This window comes from Acipenser ruthenus, unplaced genomic scaffold (assembly GCF_902713425.1).
Source record: "Acipenser ruthenus unplaced genomic scaffold, fAciRut3.2 maternal haplotype, whole genome shotgun sequence".
In the NCBI taxonomy this organism is placed as follows: Eukaryota; Metazoa; Chordata; class Actinopteri; order Acipenseriformes; family Acipenseridae; genus Acipenser; species Acipenser ruthenus.
The window spans coordinates 52,501-66,579 of NW_026708253.1; the positions used below are offsets into that span (position 1 = coordinate 52,501).

The 14,079-nt window shown below is 40.1% G+C and overlaps 1 protein-coding gene across 1 annotated transcript in view; it reads right to left on the reverse strand.

The window, feature by feature from the left end:
- Positions 1-13,738, reverse strand: part of LOC131730421 (scavenger receptor cysteine-rich type 1 protein M130-like) — a 28,095-nt gene extending 14,357 nt beyond the window's left edge. Inside the window, exons 1-3 of the mRNA XM_059020491.1 lie at positions 13,273-13,738; positions 2,014-2,055; positions 1-6 (exon numbers count right to left, since the gene is read on the reverse strand). The exon at positions 1-6 is cut by the window's left edge and continues 294 nt beyond it. Of these exons, the coding sequence (XP_058876474.1) occupies positions 1-6; positions 2,014-2,055; positions 13,273-13,339 (115 nt within the window). The 5' untranslated portion in view covers positions 13,340-13,738. The remainder of the gene's footprint in view (positions 7-2,013; positions 2,056-13,272) is intronic.
- Positions 13,739-14,079: the final 341 nt, after the last annotated feature.

The following is a 14,079-nucleotide window of genomic DNA, read 5'->3' on the forward strand; positions in this document are numbered from 1 at the left end:
GAGCGGCTAGAAATGAAAAAAACAAACCAGCCTGTCAGTGACATCATCCACCTCCCATCCCAGCAATATAAACCAGCCTGTCAGTGACATCATCCACCCCCCATCCCAGCAATATAAACCAGCCTGTCAGTGACATCATCCATCCCCCATCCCAGCAATATAAACCAGCCTGTCAGTGACATCATCCACCCCCCATCCCAGCAATATAAACCAGCCTGTCAGTGACATCATCCACCCCCCATCCCAGCAATATAAACCAGCCTGTCAGTGACATCATCCACCCCCCATCCCAGCAATATAAACCAGCCTGTCAGTGACCTCATCCACCCCCCATCCCAGCAATATAAACCAGCCTGTCAGTGACATCATCCACCCCCCATCCCAGCAATATAAACCAGCCTGTCAGTGACCTCATCCACCCCCCATCCCAGCAATATAAACCAGCCTGTCAGTGACATCATCCACCCCCCATCCCAGCAATATAAACCAGCCTGTCAGTGACATCATCCATCCCCCATTGCAGGAATATAAACCAGCCTGTCAGTGACATCATCCACCCCCCATCCCAGCAATATAAACCAGCCTGTCAGTGACATCATCCACCCCCCATCCCAGCAATATAAACCAGCCTGTCAGTGACATCATCCACCCCCATCCCAGCAATATAAACCAGCCTGTCAGTGACATCATCCACCCCCCATCCCAGCAAAATAAACCAGCCTGTCAGTGACACCATCCACCCCCCATCCCAGCAATATAAACCAGCCTGTCAGTGACATCATCCACCCCCCATCCCAGCAATATAAACCAGCCTGTCAGTGACATCATCCACCCCCCATCCCAGCAATATAAACCAGCCTGTCAGTGACATCATCCACCCCCCATCCCAGCAATATAAACCAGACTGTCAGTGACATCATCCACCCCCCATCCCAGCAATATAAACCAGCCTGTCAATGACATCATCCACCCCCCATCCCAGCAATATAAACCAGCCTGTCAGTGACACCATCCACCCCCCATCCCAGCAAAATAAACCAGCCTGTCAGTGACATCATCCACCCCCCATTCCAGCAATATAAACCAGCCTGTCAGTGACATCATCCACCCCCCATCCCAGCAATATAAACCAGCCTGTCCGTGACATCATCCACCCCCCATCCCAGCAATATAAACCAGCCTGTCAGTGACATCATCCACCCCCATCCCAGCAATATAAACCAGCCTGTCAGTGACATCATCAACCCCCCATCCCAGCAATATAAACCAGCCTGTCAGTGACATCATCCACCCCCATCCCAGCAATATAAACCAGCCTGTCAGTGACATCATCAACCCCCCATCCCAGCAATATAAACCAGCCTGTCAGTGACATCATCCACCCCCATCCCAGCAATATAAACCAGCCTGTCAGTGACATCATCCACCCCCCATCCCAGCAATATAAACCAGCCTGTCAGTGACATCATCCACCCCCCATCCCAGCAATATAAACCAGCCTGTCAGTGACATCATCCACCCCCATCCCAGCAATATAAACCAGCCTGTCAGTGACATCATCCACCCCCCATCCCAGCAATATAAACCAGCCTGTCAGTGACATCATCCACCCCCATCCCAGCAATATAAACAAGCCTGTCAGTGACATCATCCACCCCCATCCCAGCAATATAAACCAGCCTGTCACTGACATCCATTAAAATTATTTACAAAAATTATTTAACTTCTTGTGCTCTCAAGATGGGAATGTGGGACAGGGAGACAGACAGAGAGACACCCCCCTGTACCCCCAGATTCTGATCCTCTCAATATCTTCTGCTAAATAAAGTGAACAGCAAGTTTCATGACAATGGGATCAGCGGGTCTCCAGATCTGTTGAATCGTGTGACGCGCGGCCGCCTGCGCTACACCCCCTCCACCAGCAGGGGGCGATAGGAAGCACTCGGAATGATTGCAAACAGGAAATAAAATAGGAACATTGAAAAAAAAAAAAAACTCAGAACAGATATTTACCTGCTGTGTTTAATGAAGCGTTCGCAGCTTCTAAAAAGATACCTGTAAAAAAAACAAGAAGAATTAATTCTAATCCTAATCCTTTTTTTCTCAAATCTGCTGCGTTTGTACTGTGCGACACTTTTACAATGCTCCCCTATGCTTTACCACACCTCTCTGTGCTTTACAATGCTTCCCTATGCTTTACCAGACCTCTCTGTGCTTTACAATGCTTCCCTATGCTTTACCAGACCTCTCTGTGCTTTACAATGCTTCCCTATGCTTTACCACACCTCTCTGTGCTTTACAATGCTTCCCTGTGCTTTACCAGACCTATCTGTGCTTTACAATGCTTCCCTATGCTTTACCACACCTCTATGTGCTTTACAATGCTTCCCTATGCATTACCAGACCTCTTTGTGCTTTACAATGCTTCCCTATGCTTTACCAGACCTCTCTGTGCTTTACAATGCTTCCCTATGCTTTACCAGACCTCTCTGTGCTTTACAATGCTTCCCTATGCTTTACCAGACCTCTCTGTGCTTTACAATGCTTCCCTATGCTTTACCACACCTCTCTGTGCTTTACAATGCTTCCCTATGCTTTACCAGACCTCTCTGTGCTTTACAATGCTTCCCTATGCTTTACCACACCTCTCTGTGCTTTACAATGCTTCCCTATGCTTTACCAGACCTCTCTGTGCTTTACAATGCTTCCCTATGCTTTACCAGACCTCTCTGTGCTTTACAATGCTTCCCTATGCTTTACCACACCTCTCAGTGCTTTACAATGCTTCCCTATGCTTTACCAGACCTCTCTGTGCTTTACAATGCTTCCCTATGCTTTACCAGACCTCTCTGTGCTTTACAATGCTTCCCTATGCTTTACCACACCTCTCTGTGCTTTACAATGCTTCCCTATGCTTTACCAGACCTCTCTGTGCTTTACAATGCTTCCCTATGCTTTACCACACCTCTCTGTGCTTTACAATGCTTCCCTATGCTTTACCAGACCTCTCTGTGCTTTACAATGCTTCCCTATGCTTTACCACACCTCTCCTCTTATGAGGGTATTATTATTATTATTATTATTATTATTATTATTATTATTATTATTATTATTAAAATGCAGAAAATAAATTAATATCCATACAAATTATTGACTCTCATTTCTTATTAAATATATTATTTAATCTTTAAAATTAAAAGAGGATCCTTATCTTATGTTATTTAAGAAAACAGCATGATAGGGGTTCAAATATTTATTGCTGCTCTAGAAGGAGTTCAAAGAAGTGCAACCAGAATTATCCCAGAATTAAAACCAGAATTGAATCTATTCAGTCTTGAACAAAGAAGACTACGCGGCAATCTGATTCAAGCATTCAAAATCCTAAAAGGTATAGACAATGTCGACCCAGGGGACCTGAAAAAAGAAACAAGGACCAGGGGAATGGAGATTAGATAAAGGGGCATTCAGAACAGAAAATAGGAGGCACTTTTTTACACAGAGAATTGTGAGGGTCTGGAACCAACTCCCCAGTAATGTTGTTGAAGCTGACACCCTGGGATCCTTCAAGAAGCTGCTTGATGAGATTCTGGGATCAATAAGCTACTAACAACCAAACGAGCAAGATGGGCTGAATGGTCTCCTCTCGTTTGTAAACTTTCTTATGTTCTTATGTTCTTATAATATTAACAGGGAGCTTTCGAAGTAGTTTGAAACGAGAGAGCAACGCCGCTGCAAAGAAAGGAAAACTTCATTTAAATAAAAAGGACACTGAAGCACTAAGAAATGAAGAGCAGATACAAGTCCAGGAATTGTAATAATGGACAGAGTGGATTACATCATCCAGGGGACGCTGTAGAGACTGAACTAAAACTATAAAGACATAAGGAGCAGTACAAACGAGTAACATTAGGGCTCTACCTAAACCTGGCAGGCTTGGATCTTTTGTGAAGACCGTTTTCATGAAATAATAATTTGAAAAGTAATGGAACTATAATTCCCTCAATTATTCATATATTCTTCCCCGCAATTGAGCGATCATTTTTTGATAGGCTCGCTGGTCCAGTGGTTTAGAGAAAGTGGAGGTTCAAATCCCGGCTGAGCCTCCGACTCCCTGTGTGTGTGTGACCCTGAGCAAGTCACTGAACCTCCTTGTGCTCCGTCCTTCAGGATGAGACGTCAAACAAACGAGCTCCTATTGGAAGTGACTCTGCAGCAGCCACTGACTCCCTGTGTGTGTGTGTGTGTGTGTGACCCTGAGCAAGTCACTGAACCTCCTTGTGCTCCGTCCTTCAGGATGAGACGTCAAACAAACGAGCTCCTATTGGAAGTGACTCTGCAGCAGCCACTGACTCCCTGTGTGTGTGTGACCCTGAGCAAGTCACTGAACCTCCTTGTGCTCCGTCCTTCAGGATGAGACGTCAAACAAACGAGCTCCTATTGGAAGTGACTCTGCAGCAGCCACTGACTCCCTGTGTGTGTGTGTGTGTGTGTGACCCTGAGCAAGTCACTGAACCTCCTTGTGCTCCGTCCTTCAGGATGAGACGTCAAACAAACGAGCTCCTATTGGAAGTGACTCTGCAGCAGCCACTGACTCCCTGTGTGTGTGTGACCCTGAGCAAGTCACTGAACCTCCTTGTGCTCCGTCCTTCAGGATGAGACGTCAAACAAACGAGCTCCTATTGGAAGTGACTCTGCAGCAGCCACTGACTCCCTGTGTGTGTGTGTGTGTGACCCTGAGCAAGTCACTGAACCTCCTTGTGCTCCATCCTTCAGGATGAGACGTCAAACAAACGAGCTCCTATTGGAAGAGACTGTGCAGCAGCCACTGACTCCCTGTGTGTGTGTGTGACCCTGAGCAAGTCACTGAACCTCCTTGTGCTCCGTCCTTCAGGATGAGACGTCAAACAAACAAGCTCCTATTGGAAGTGACTCTGCAGCAGCCACTGACTCCCTGTGTGTGTGTGTGACCCTGAGCAAGTCACTGAACCTCCTTGTGCTCCGTCCTTCAGGATGAGACGTCAAACAAACGAGCTCCTATTGGAAGTGACTCTGCAGCAGCCACTGACTCCCTGTGTGTGTGTGTGACCCTGAGCAAGTCACTGAACCTCCTTGTGCTCCGTCCTTCAGGATGAGACGTCAAACAAACGAGCTCCTATTGGAAGTGACTCTGCAGCAGCCACTGACTCCCTGTGTGTGTGTGACCCTGAGCAAGTCACTGAACCTCCTTGTGCTCCGTCCTTCAGGATGAGACGTCAAACAAACGAGCTCCTATTGGAAGTGACTCTGCAGCAGCAGCAGCAGTTGTTGATGATGCAGAGTTCACCCCCCTAGTCTCTGGAAGTCGCTTTGGATAAAAGCGTCTGCTGAATGACTCATTCATAATAATAATAATAATAATAATAATAATAATAATAATAATAATAATAATAATAATAATAATAACATTTCTGGAAAGGTTAAACAGAATAAATTCAATACAATTCTCATTTCTATAGAGCCTTCCATCTCAAGGATCTCATCACACACACAAAAATAAAAAATATTAAATCAGTGAATGAAAAAAGTCTACTACAAAATTTTATAAAATTGAAATTTAAAGAGCGACAAAAACAGCGCTTTTAATCCTAAAATGAGAGACAAACACGATTTAAAAAAAACATCTAGCTTGTAAAAACTGAGCAAGGGAAAAAAGGTCTACTGAAAAAAATGTCACTCAAAAATAAAATATCAAAGGTGATTGTAAAAATAGAAACAGCCGGGATAAAAATCTAGTTTGCAAAAATAGAACAAGGAAAAAAAACTCTACTGCACAAAAATCAGATTTTACAAAAATCAAATACAAAAGGTTATTGTAAAATTAGAAACACGACGATGAAAAGCTTATATAAAGACTGAGTGTGGTTTGTTTTCTTGTCGTCCGGGTGTAAGATCTCTGTACTGCAGCCCCGTGTCCCGAGATGTGGAGCTTTCTGAGCCTGTAAAGAATCGCTGGGTGTCAGAACAGAACCCCGACAGCAGAAACCCGACGGAGCCCGTGTCAGAAAACAGTTTGAAAATAACGTTTCCAAGCAGAACGAGGGCACAGCGACCGACTCAGAATCACCCCTCTACTCCGCAGGGAGGGACAGCTGCGGACAAAAATGAACCGTCCCCTAGAATCTCAGAATAGAGACGTGATAAAAAACTAGATGAACATCATTGAGGTATTTTATTAAACATTGTGTAATCAAAAAAAAAACTACAAAATGATATCGCAAAACTACAAATAGAAAATCTACCGGAAGCCATCATAGTAGTACAGTAGCATTTCATGTTAGATATATTTATTTAATAGATAGATAGATAGACAGACAGACAGACAGACAGACAGACAGACAGACAGACAGATAGACAGATAGATAGATAGATAGATAGATAGATAGATAGATAGATAGATAGATAGATAGATAGAGAGATAGATAGATATTATGTAGACATTGATCAGCTTTGATTTGCTGTGAAATCAAACCACTGCAGCTAAAAATCTTGCAAAATCTTCAGGTAGAAATGAGCGATTGTCTAATTTAATTGATGACTTTGCTCGGCCACACCTGCAATTCATTTAAAACAGTCCGAGATAAAGCAACACGGAGCCACGCGTAATAAAACGCAGGAGATGAGTTATTAAGCATCTATTACATATTTATAAAACATTTACAAAACATTAAGAGGCAGTATATATATATATATATATATATATATATATATATATATATATATATATATATATATATATATATATATATTAGCTCAAAGAGCCAGCTGTCCAACGTTTCGATATGTTGTACATGTCTTTCTCAAGGGAGCCTGTGTTTGAATCAAAACATTGGAGGTATTTATAGGTTTTTGACGGCATGACAACTACTTGTTATTGTTTACATTCAAATTCATGATTTATTCTTACATGATGTAATGCTGTTCTATATATTGTGACATCATTTTTACTTCTATCTTTGAATCTGTATTCATTCTAATTAACATTACTTTATATAAACTTATATTTTTATTATATCATGCAATGCTGGCTCTGAGGATCAGTCTAGATTTGGCCTCCCCAGCGCATCAGCATGCACAACTTTTGAATGAATTTTGTTTATTTATTTAAATGTTATATATATATATATATATATATATATATATATATATATATATATATATATATATGAAGAGGTTAAGGAAATTGCGGAGAGACTATAAAATAAAGGAATTATATCAAAAGAATTAAATAAAATACATGCAGCCACATAACGCAAGAACAGGCCTAGCAAGAGGAAATCTTAAAACACAAACAAAATCACCCTATGAGAATGATAGTCAGAACGATCATTAATCCAACACACATAATAGCTGAAATAGCAGAAAAACAACTTAGGTCGCACGTTGAGAAATTACTAAGCTATGTTAAGGATACAACACAATTTTTAAAAAGACTTGAATCACTAAAACACAACCTTCCAGAGAATACAATTTTATTTTGCATGGGTGTAAAATCCTTGTACCCAAGTGTCCCTCGTAAAGAAACTTTAGAAGCTCAAAAAGCACTAGATAATAGACTAGATAAGAAGTCTGTGTGGTCCAGTGGTTAAAGAAAAGGGCTTGTAACCAGGAGGTCCCCGGTTCAATCCCACCTCAGCCACTGACTCACTGACCCTGAGCAAGTCACTGAACCTCCTTGTGCTCCGTCTTTCGGGTGAGACGTAGTTGTAAGTGACTCTGCAGCTGATGCATAGTTCACACACCCTAGCCTCTGTAAGTCGGATAAAGGCGTCTGCTAAATAAACAAATAATAATAATAGATCAATCAATACCAACAGCAGAGGCGCTGAACGTGATCAACATAGTTTTAGAAAACAGTTATTTTACATTTATTAATAAGAATTACAAACAAAACGATGGTACAGCAATAGGATCTAAATTAGGAATGTATTTTGCCAGTACATACATGGGGAAATTGGAAGAACAATTACTTAGAAAATCGGAAAGGGAACCTTTAGAATACATTCGGTTTGTAGATGATATTTTTGGGGTTTGGACACATGGAGAAGAATCTCTTTTCCAGTTTCATAAAATGGCAAATGAAATACACAGTAATATTAAGGTGGACCTTCGATGGACAAGGAAAGAAATAGAATTTTTAGATACCATAGTAAAACTTGAAGAAGGTTCAATTGAGACTGACCTCTTCTGTAAACCTACTGACATGCACCAGTATTTACACATGTCCTCTGCACATCCGATACACAATCCCAAAGAGTCTAGGATTAAGAATACGAAGAATATGCTCAAAAGAAAGTGACTTTGTAAAACAAAGAAATGTATTAAAAACAAATCTTAAAAAAAGAGGATACAAAGAAAGAATTATAGAGACGGAGCTAAGAAAAGTGGATAAACTAAAAAGAGATGATCTACTAGATTATAAAAATAGAGATAAAAAGGTCAAGTGAGTCCCGTTAGTAATGACTCACTCTAAACTTTTGCCCAATATTTCTAAGATAGTTTGGAAACACTTGCGGATTCTACATAATTCAGAAAAATTTTAAAAAAAAGTATTTCTTAAGGTCCCAGTTGTAGCATTCAAAAGAGAAGCTAATTTAGGTGATATTTTAGTTCACAGTAAACGTAAAAGATTAATTGACAAAATAGGTTCTACGAACATGTGCACCAGTAGATGTAAAGTGTGTAAATACATGGACAAAACTAAAAATATAATTAAACATAAGAACATCACATATCCACTAAAAACTATTTGGGCAGCAGTGTGGTGTAGTGGTTAGGGCTCTGGACTCTTGACCGGAGGGTCGTGGGTTCAATCCCAGGTGGGGGACACTGCTGCTGTACCCTTGAGCAAGGTACTTTACCTAGATTGCTCCAGTAAAAACCCAACTGTATAAATGGGGAATTGTATGTAAAAAATAATGTGATATCTTGTAACAATTGTAAGTCGCCCTGGATAAGGGCGTCTGCTAAGAAATAAATAACTAATACCGACTGTAAAAATAGCAATGTCGTTTATGGAATAGCCTGTGAAAAATGTGATGAAATCAAATATGTTGGAGAGACTGGAACTACTTTATATAAAAGAATTTAGAACCACCTTTTATTAATTAGAAATAAATTAATGAATGAACCAATAGTACAGCACTTCACCAGTTAAGGACAGGACATGAATGATGTAAAGTTTGTAGTATTAGAGCAGCTAAAATTAGATAATGTGACATACAGAAGAAAGTAAATGGATAAATAGACTGAACACGATGATGCCAGCGGGACTCAACAGAAAAGAACGAACTAATTAACTCCAATAAATATATAACATTTAAATAAATAAACAAAATTCATTCAAAAGTTGTGCACGCTGATGCGCTGGGGAGGCCAAATCTAGACTGATCCTCAGAGCCAGCATTGCATGATATAATAAAAATATAGGTTTATATAAAGTAATGTTAATTCGAATGAATACAGATTCAAAGATAGAAGTAAAAATGATGTCACGATATATAGAACACCATGACATCATGTAAGAATAAATTATGGATTTGAATACAAACAATAACAAGACGTTGTCATGCCGTCAAACACCTATAAACACCTCTAATGTTTTGATTCAAACACAGGCTCCCTTGAGAAAGATATGGACAACATATCGAAACGTTGGGCAGCTGTGGAGTAGTGGTTAGGGCTCTGGACTCTTGACCGGAGGGTCGTGGGTTCAATCCCCAGTGGGGGACACTGCTGCTGTACCCTTGAGCAAGGTACTTTACCTAGATTGCTCCAGTAAAAACACAACTGTATAAATGGGGAATTGTATGTAAAAATAATGTGATATCTTGTAACAATTGTAAGTCGCCCTGGATAAGGGCGTCTGCTAAGAAATAAATACTAATAACTCACTAAAGATTTATAACCCTGAATCATTTGGGCAGCAGTGTGGAGTAGTGGTTAGGGCTCTGGACTCTTGACCGGAGGGTCGTGGGTTCAATCCCAGGTGGGGGACACTGCTGCTGTACCCTTGAGCAAGGTACTTTACCTAGATTGCTCCAGTAAAAACCCAACTGTATAAATGGGTAATTGCATGTAAAATAATGTGATATCTGTATAATGTGAAATAATGTATAATGTGATATCTTGTAACAATTGTAAGTCGCCCTGGATAAGGGCGTCTGCTAAGAAATAAATAATAATAATAAAATATAGATAGATAGATACAGCAGCTGTATAATAAAACATACAGACAGTACAATACAAATACAGAACTAAAATACTTTGAAAACACAGACGAGTCAAACTCAACACGACAAGCAAATCAGCTTGTGACAAACCATCAGAGAAACGCCTTATCAATCATTTAAAACAAGCGCAGCTCTCCAGGAGAGAGTTAAGGGTGCAATTCAGCCCTTAGACTGAAATTCATCTCAAGACCACGGAGCAAAACAAGCAAATGATACGGACTTGAGGAGCCGTCAAACACAAAACTGAGTGCGATCGAAGACTGTAGCGACTGTAAAGTATCCGTTTGTGTGTGGAGACCGCTTACATAGCATAGCCTTGAATGAAAACAGATATACCCGGGGTTCAAACGTCAAGCGAGCCATATAACACACGAGGAGGAGTTTGTAATGTATATCTCAGGGCTGCGTGATATCAGGATCCAGTTTGATTAATGTTAGAACGATGCTAACCTACAGACTGTGTCACCAGAATCGATTTGTGGTAGAAATCTACAATAAATTAGCTTTTATTTCAGGGTGTAACTAGTGAAAAACAAGATATGAGTCTATACAGAAAGTCTAGAATGATGTTGGATTGCAAGATGATCCACACGCGTCTTGAAATCGAGATTGCGATCCAGCCGCTTACTCAGAGATGTCCAGCTGTCAGCTAACTCGATGTTAATTAGGGTAGACCGGGGTTGGTTGTCACACCTTTTACTCTATTATTTTCCTGAATCTGGTGGCATTCTGGGAGGTTCTGTTCCTCGTTATATTGAAGAATAACTCTTCGCGTGCAAATTGGTGTTTTTTAATTCAGCCTAACTTTATTGCAAATATGATATTTAGACGGTTGAAAACGCGCCGGTCGCCTCTGACAACCTGCCCCATACTTGGGGTTGGGGTGTCACACGATAGGGGGTTGGTTGTCACAAAGTATGTCCTTGGTTTTACAGCAGACAATAATGCAACGTTTTTTAAAAAAAGTAACATAGTTTCTACTGTGTACAATGACCAAAAATATTATTTTTTTTACTTTTTGTGTGAACATAAAAAATATCGAACTATATATATTTGAAATGTTGCCCCACGCTACAAAATAATACCACAGCCTCCACAGAACCGGAGGACAAACAGTAAATAACTTAAATAAGCTTTATATGGTGACATATCCCACATTTTGGTGTAAAAAAAAGTAGAAAATATAAGACTTCTTCCTATAGGATTTCCATGTGAAAAACCAACCCCAAAAACGATGAGACCAACCCGACTTTACATGACAATTTCATTATCTCAGTACTACTGGGAGAACCTACTGGTTTGGTTTTTACACCAAAAGATAACCAGTATCTGGTTCTATTAACATGGCCATCAGTTCAAACAAACTCCAATACTACTAAGAGTTATAACATAAATAACTGTGTGGAGTAGTGGTTAGGGCTCTGGACTCTTGACCGGAGGGTCGTGGGTTCAATCCCAGGTGGGGGGACACTGCTGCTGTACCCTTGAGCAAGGTACTTTACCTAGATTGCTCCAGTAAAAACCCAACTGTATAAATGGGGAATTGTATGTAAAAATAATGTGTAAAAAAAATAATGTAATTGTATGTAAAAAAATAATGTGATATCTTGTGTAACAATTGTAAGTCGCCCTGGATAAGGGCGTCTGCTAAGAAATTAATAATAATAATAATAATATTCATTTTTTATTTTGGGTATGAGAAAAATGATATGCGCTAATCTTTATGTTAGATGGAAGTGTTAGCATGACCTGCCAGACATAGTGTCATAATTATGAGCACTGTGACAACCAACCAATTAGATAAAATGGAGATTAGATAAAGGGGCATTCAGAACAGAAAATAGGAGGCACTTTTTTACACAGAGAATCGTGAGGGTCTGGAACCAACTCCCCAGTAATGTTGTTGAAGCTGACACCCTGGGATCCTTCAAGAAGCTGCTTGATGAGATTCTGGGATCAATAAGCTACTAACAACCAAACGAGCAAGATGGGCTGAATGGCCTCCTCTCGTTTGTAAACTTCCTTATGTTCTTAAATTTAAAACTGCTTTAGATAGGCTAAAATAATTGAATATATTCAGTCTTGAACAAAGAAGACTACACGGTGATCTGATTCAAACATTCAAAATCCTAAAAGGTATAGACAATGTCAACCCGGGGGACCTGAAAAAAGAAACAAGGACCAGGGGAATGGAGATTAGATAAAGGGGCATTCAGAACAGAAAATAGGAGGCACTTTTTTACACAGAGAATCGTGATGGTCTGGAACCAACTCCCCAGTAATGTTGTTGAAGCTGACACCCTGGGATCCTTCAAGAAGCTGCTTGATGAGATTCTGGGATCAATAAGCTACTAACAACCAAACGAGCAAGATGGGCTGAATGGTGCCTCCTCTCGTTTGTAAACTTTCTTATGCCAGCCCCGGTCTTCCCAACTGTAACTAGAGTTGAATCAATAGCAGCATTGTCCTTGTAGAGAATATCGCAGCTTTGGTCTCACTGGAGTTGAATCAATTTAAAGGAGATTTAAATCAATTGAAATCAAAATCAGATTGCAAAAGATGAAGAGTTTGTTTTTGAACACGCACAAAAAGTTTCAGTTATTAAATTATTAAAATCATTGTAATCCTTGAGTTGCAGACACACTATTTCGTTTCATTTTTGTAAACGGTAGTTTTTTTAAAAAAATATATTCACAGCTCTGGATAAAAGTTGATCTCCTCTAGAATGAACTCGCTGTGCTTCATGAAGCCGAATGAAAGCTGCTGAATAAAGTGACGTTAAAATAGTGAATAATTTAATATTATTATTATTATTATTATTATTATTATTATTATTATTATTATTATTATTATTATTATTATTTATTTCTTAGCAGACGCCCTTATCCAGGGCGACTTACAGTCGTAAACAAAAATACATTTCGAGATTTATTTATATATGTATATATATTTCATACGTTTTTCACATAAACAGTTCGATGAATTTATTAAAAAGTCTACTTACCGACAGCGCTGTAAATGAGCTGAAATATACAGCGCTTTAATCTTGGTCCCATTTTTGTGTCATTCATATAAATATATAAATCCTCTGGAAGCTAAAGTGTTATTGTTTTAATTAATTGTGATGATTATTATTATTATTAATATTATTATTATTATTATTGTAGTTTTATTGTTTATAGCGTTAGACGCGTTCTTGTAACAAATGAAAAGACAAAACGTTTTTGAACAGCAGCAGCTCTGAGGAGAGAGTGAGTGACAGAGGGAAAGAAAGAGAGACAGAGAAAGAGAGAGAGAGAGAGAGAGAGATAGCGAGCAAAGTTTGCAAAAGCAACGAACTTCCTTTCAACGCGAGGAGAGATGAAAGAGAGAAGAGGAAGAGAGCGAGAGAGAGGGGGAGAGATTGAGAGAGGGGGAGGAAGGGAGAGAGAGGGAGAGAGAGAGAGGAGATTGTAGGTCGTCACTGAGAGAGGGGGGAGAGACTGAGAGAGAGAGAGAGAGAGAGAGAGAGAGGGGGGAACGAGAGCGAGTCTCTCTTTCAGTGTGAGAGGAAGCGCTCGTCTTTTTTGTTGTCGAACACGCGGTTCAGGGTCAGGTTATTTTTCAGGCGCGTCTGATTGTTGTTCCATTGTTCTCAGAGCTGAGAGAGAGAGAGAGAGAGAGAGAGAGAGAGGGACAGAGATACTGAGACAGTGAGACACAGGGACAGGGACAAACTGTTACAAAAGTCTTGTCTTTCATCATGTTGAACAAGCCCCTTGCTTTTTTATGATGTTTACAAACAGCATTGCAATAACTCATTTACTCTGTG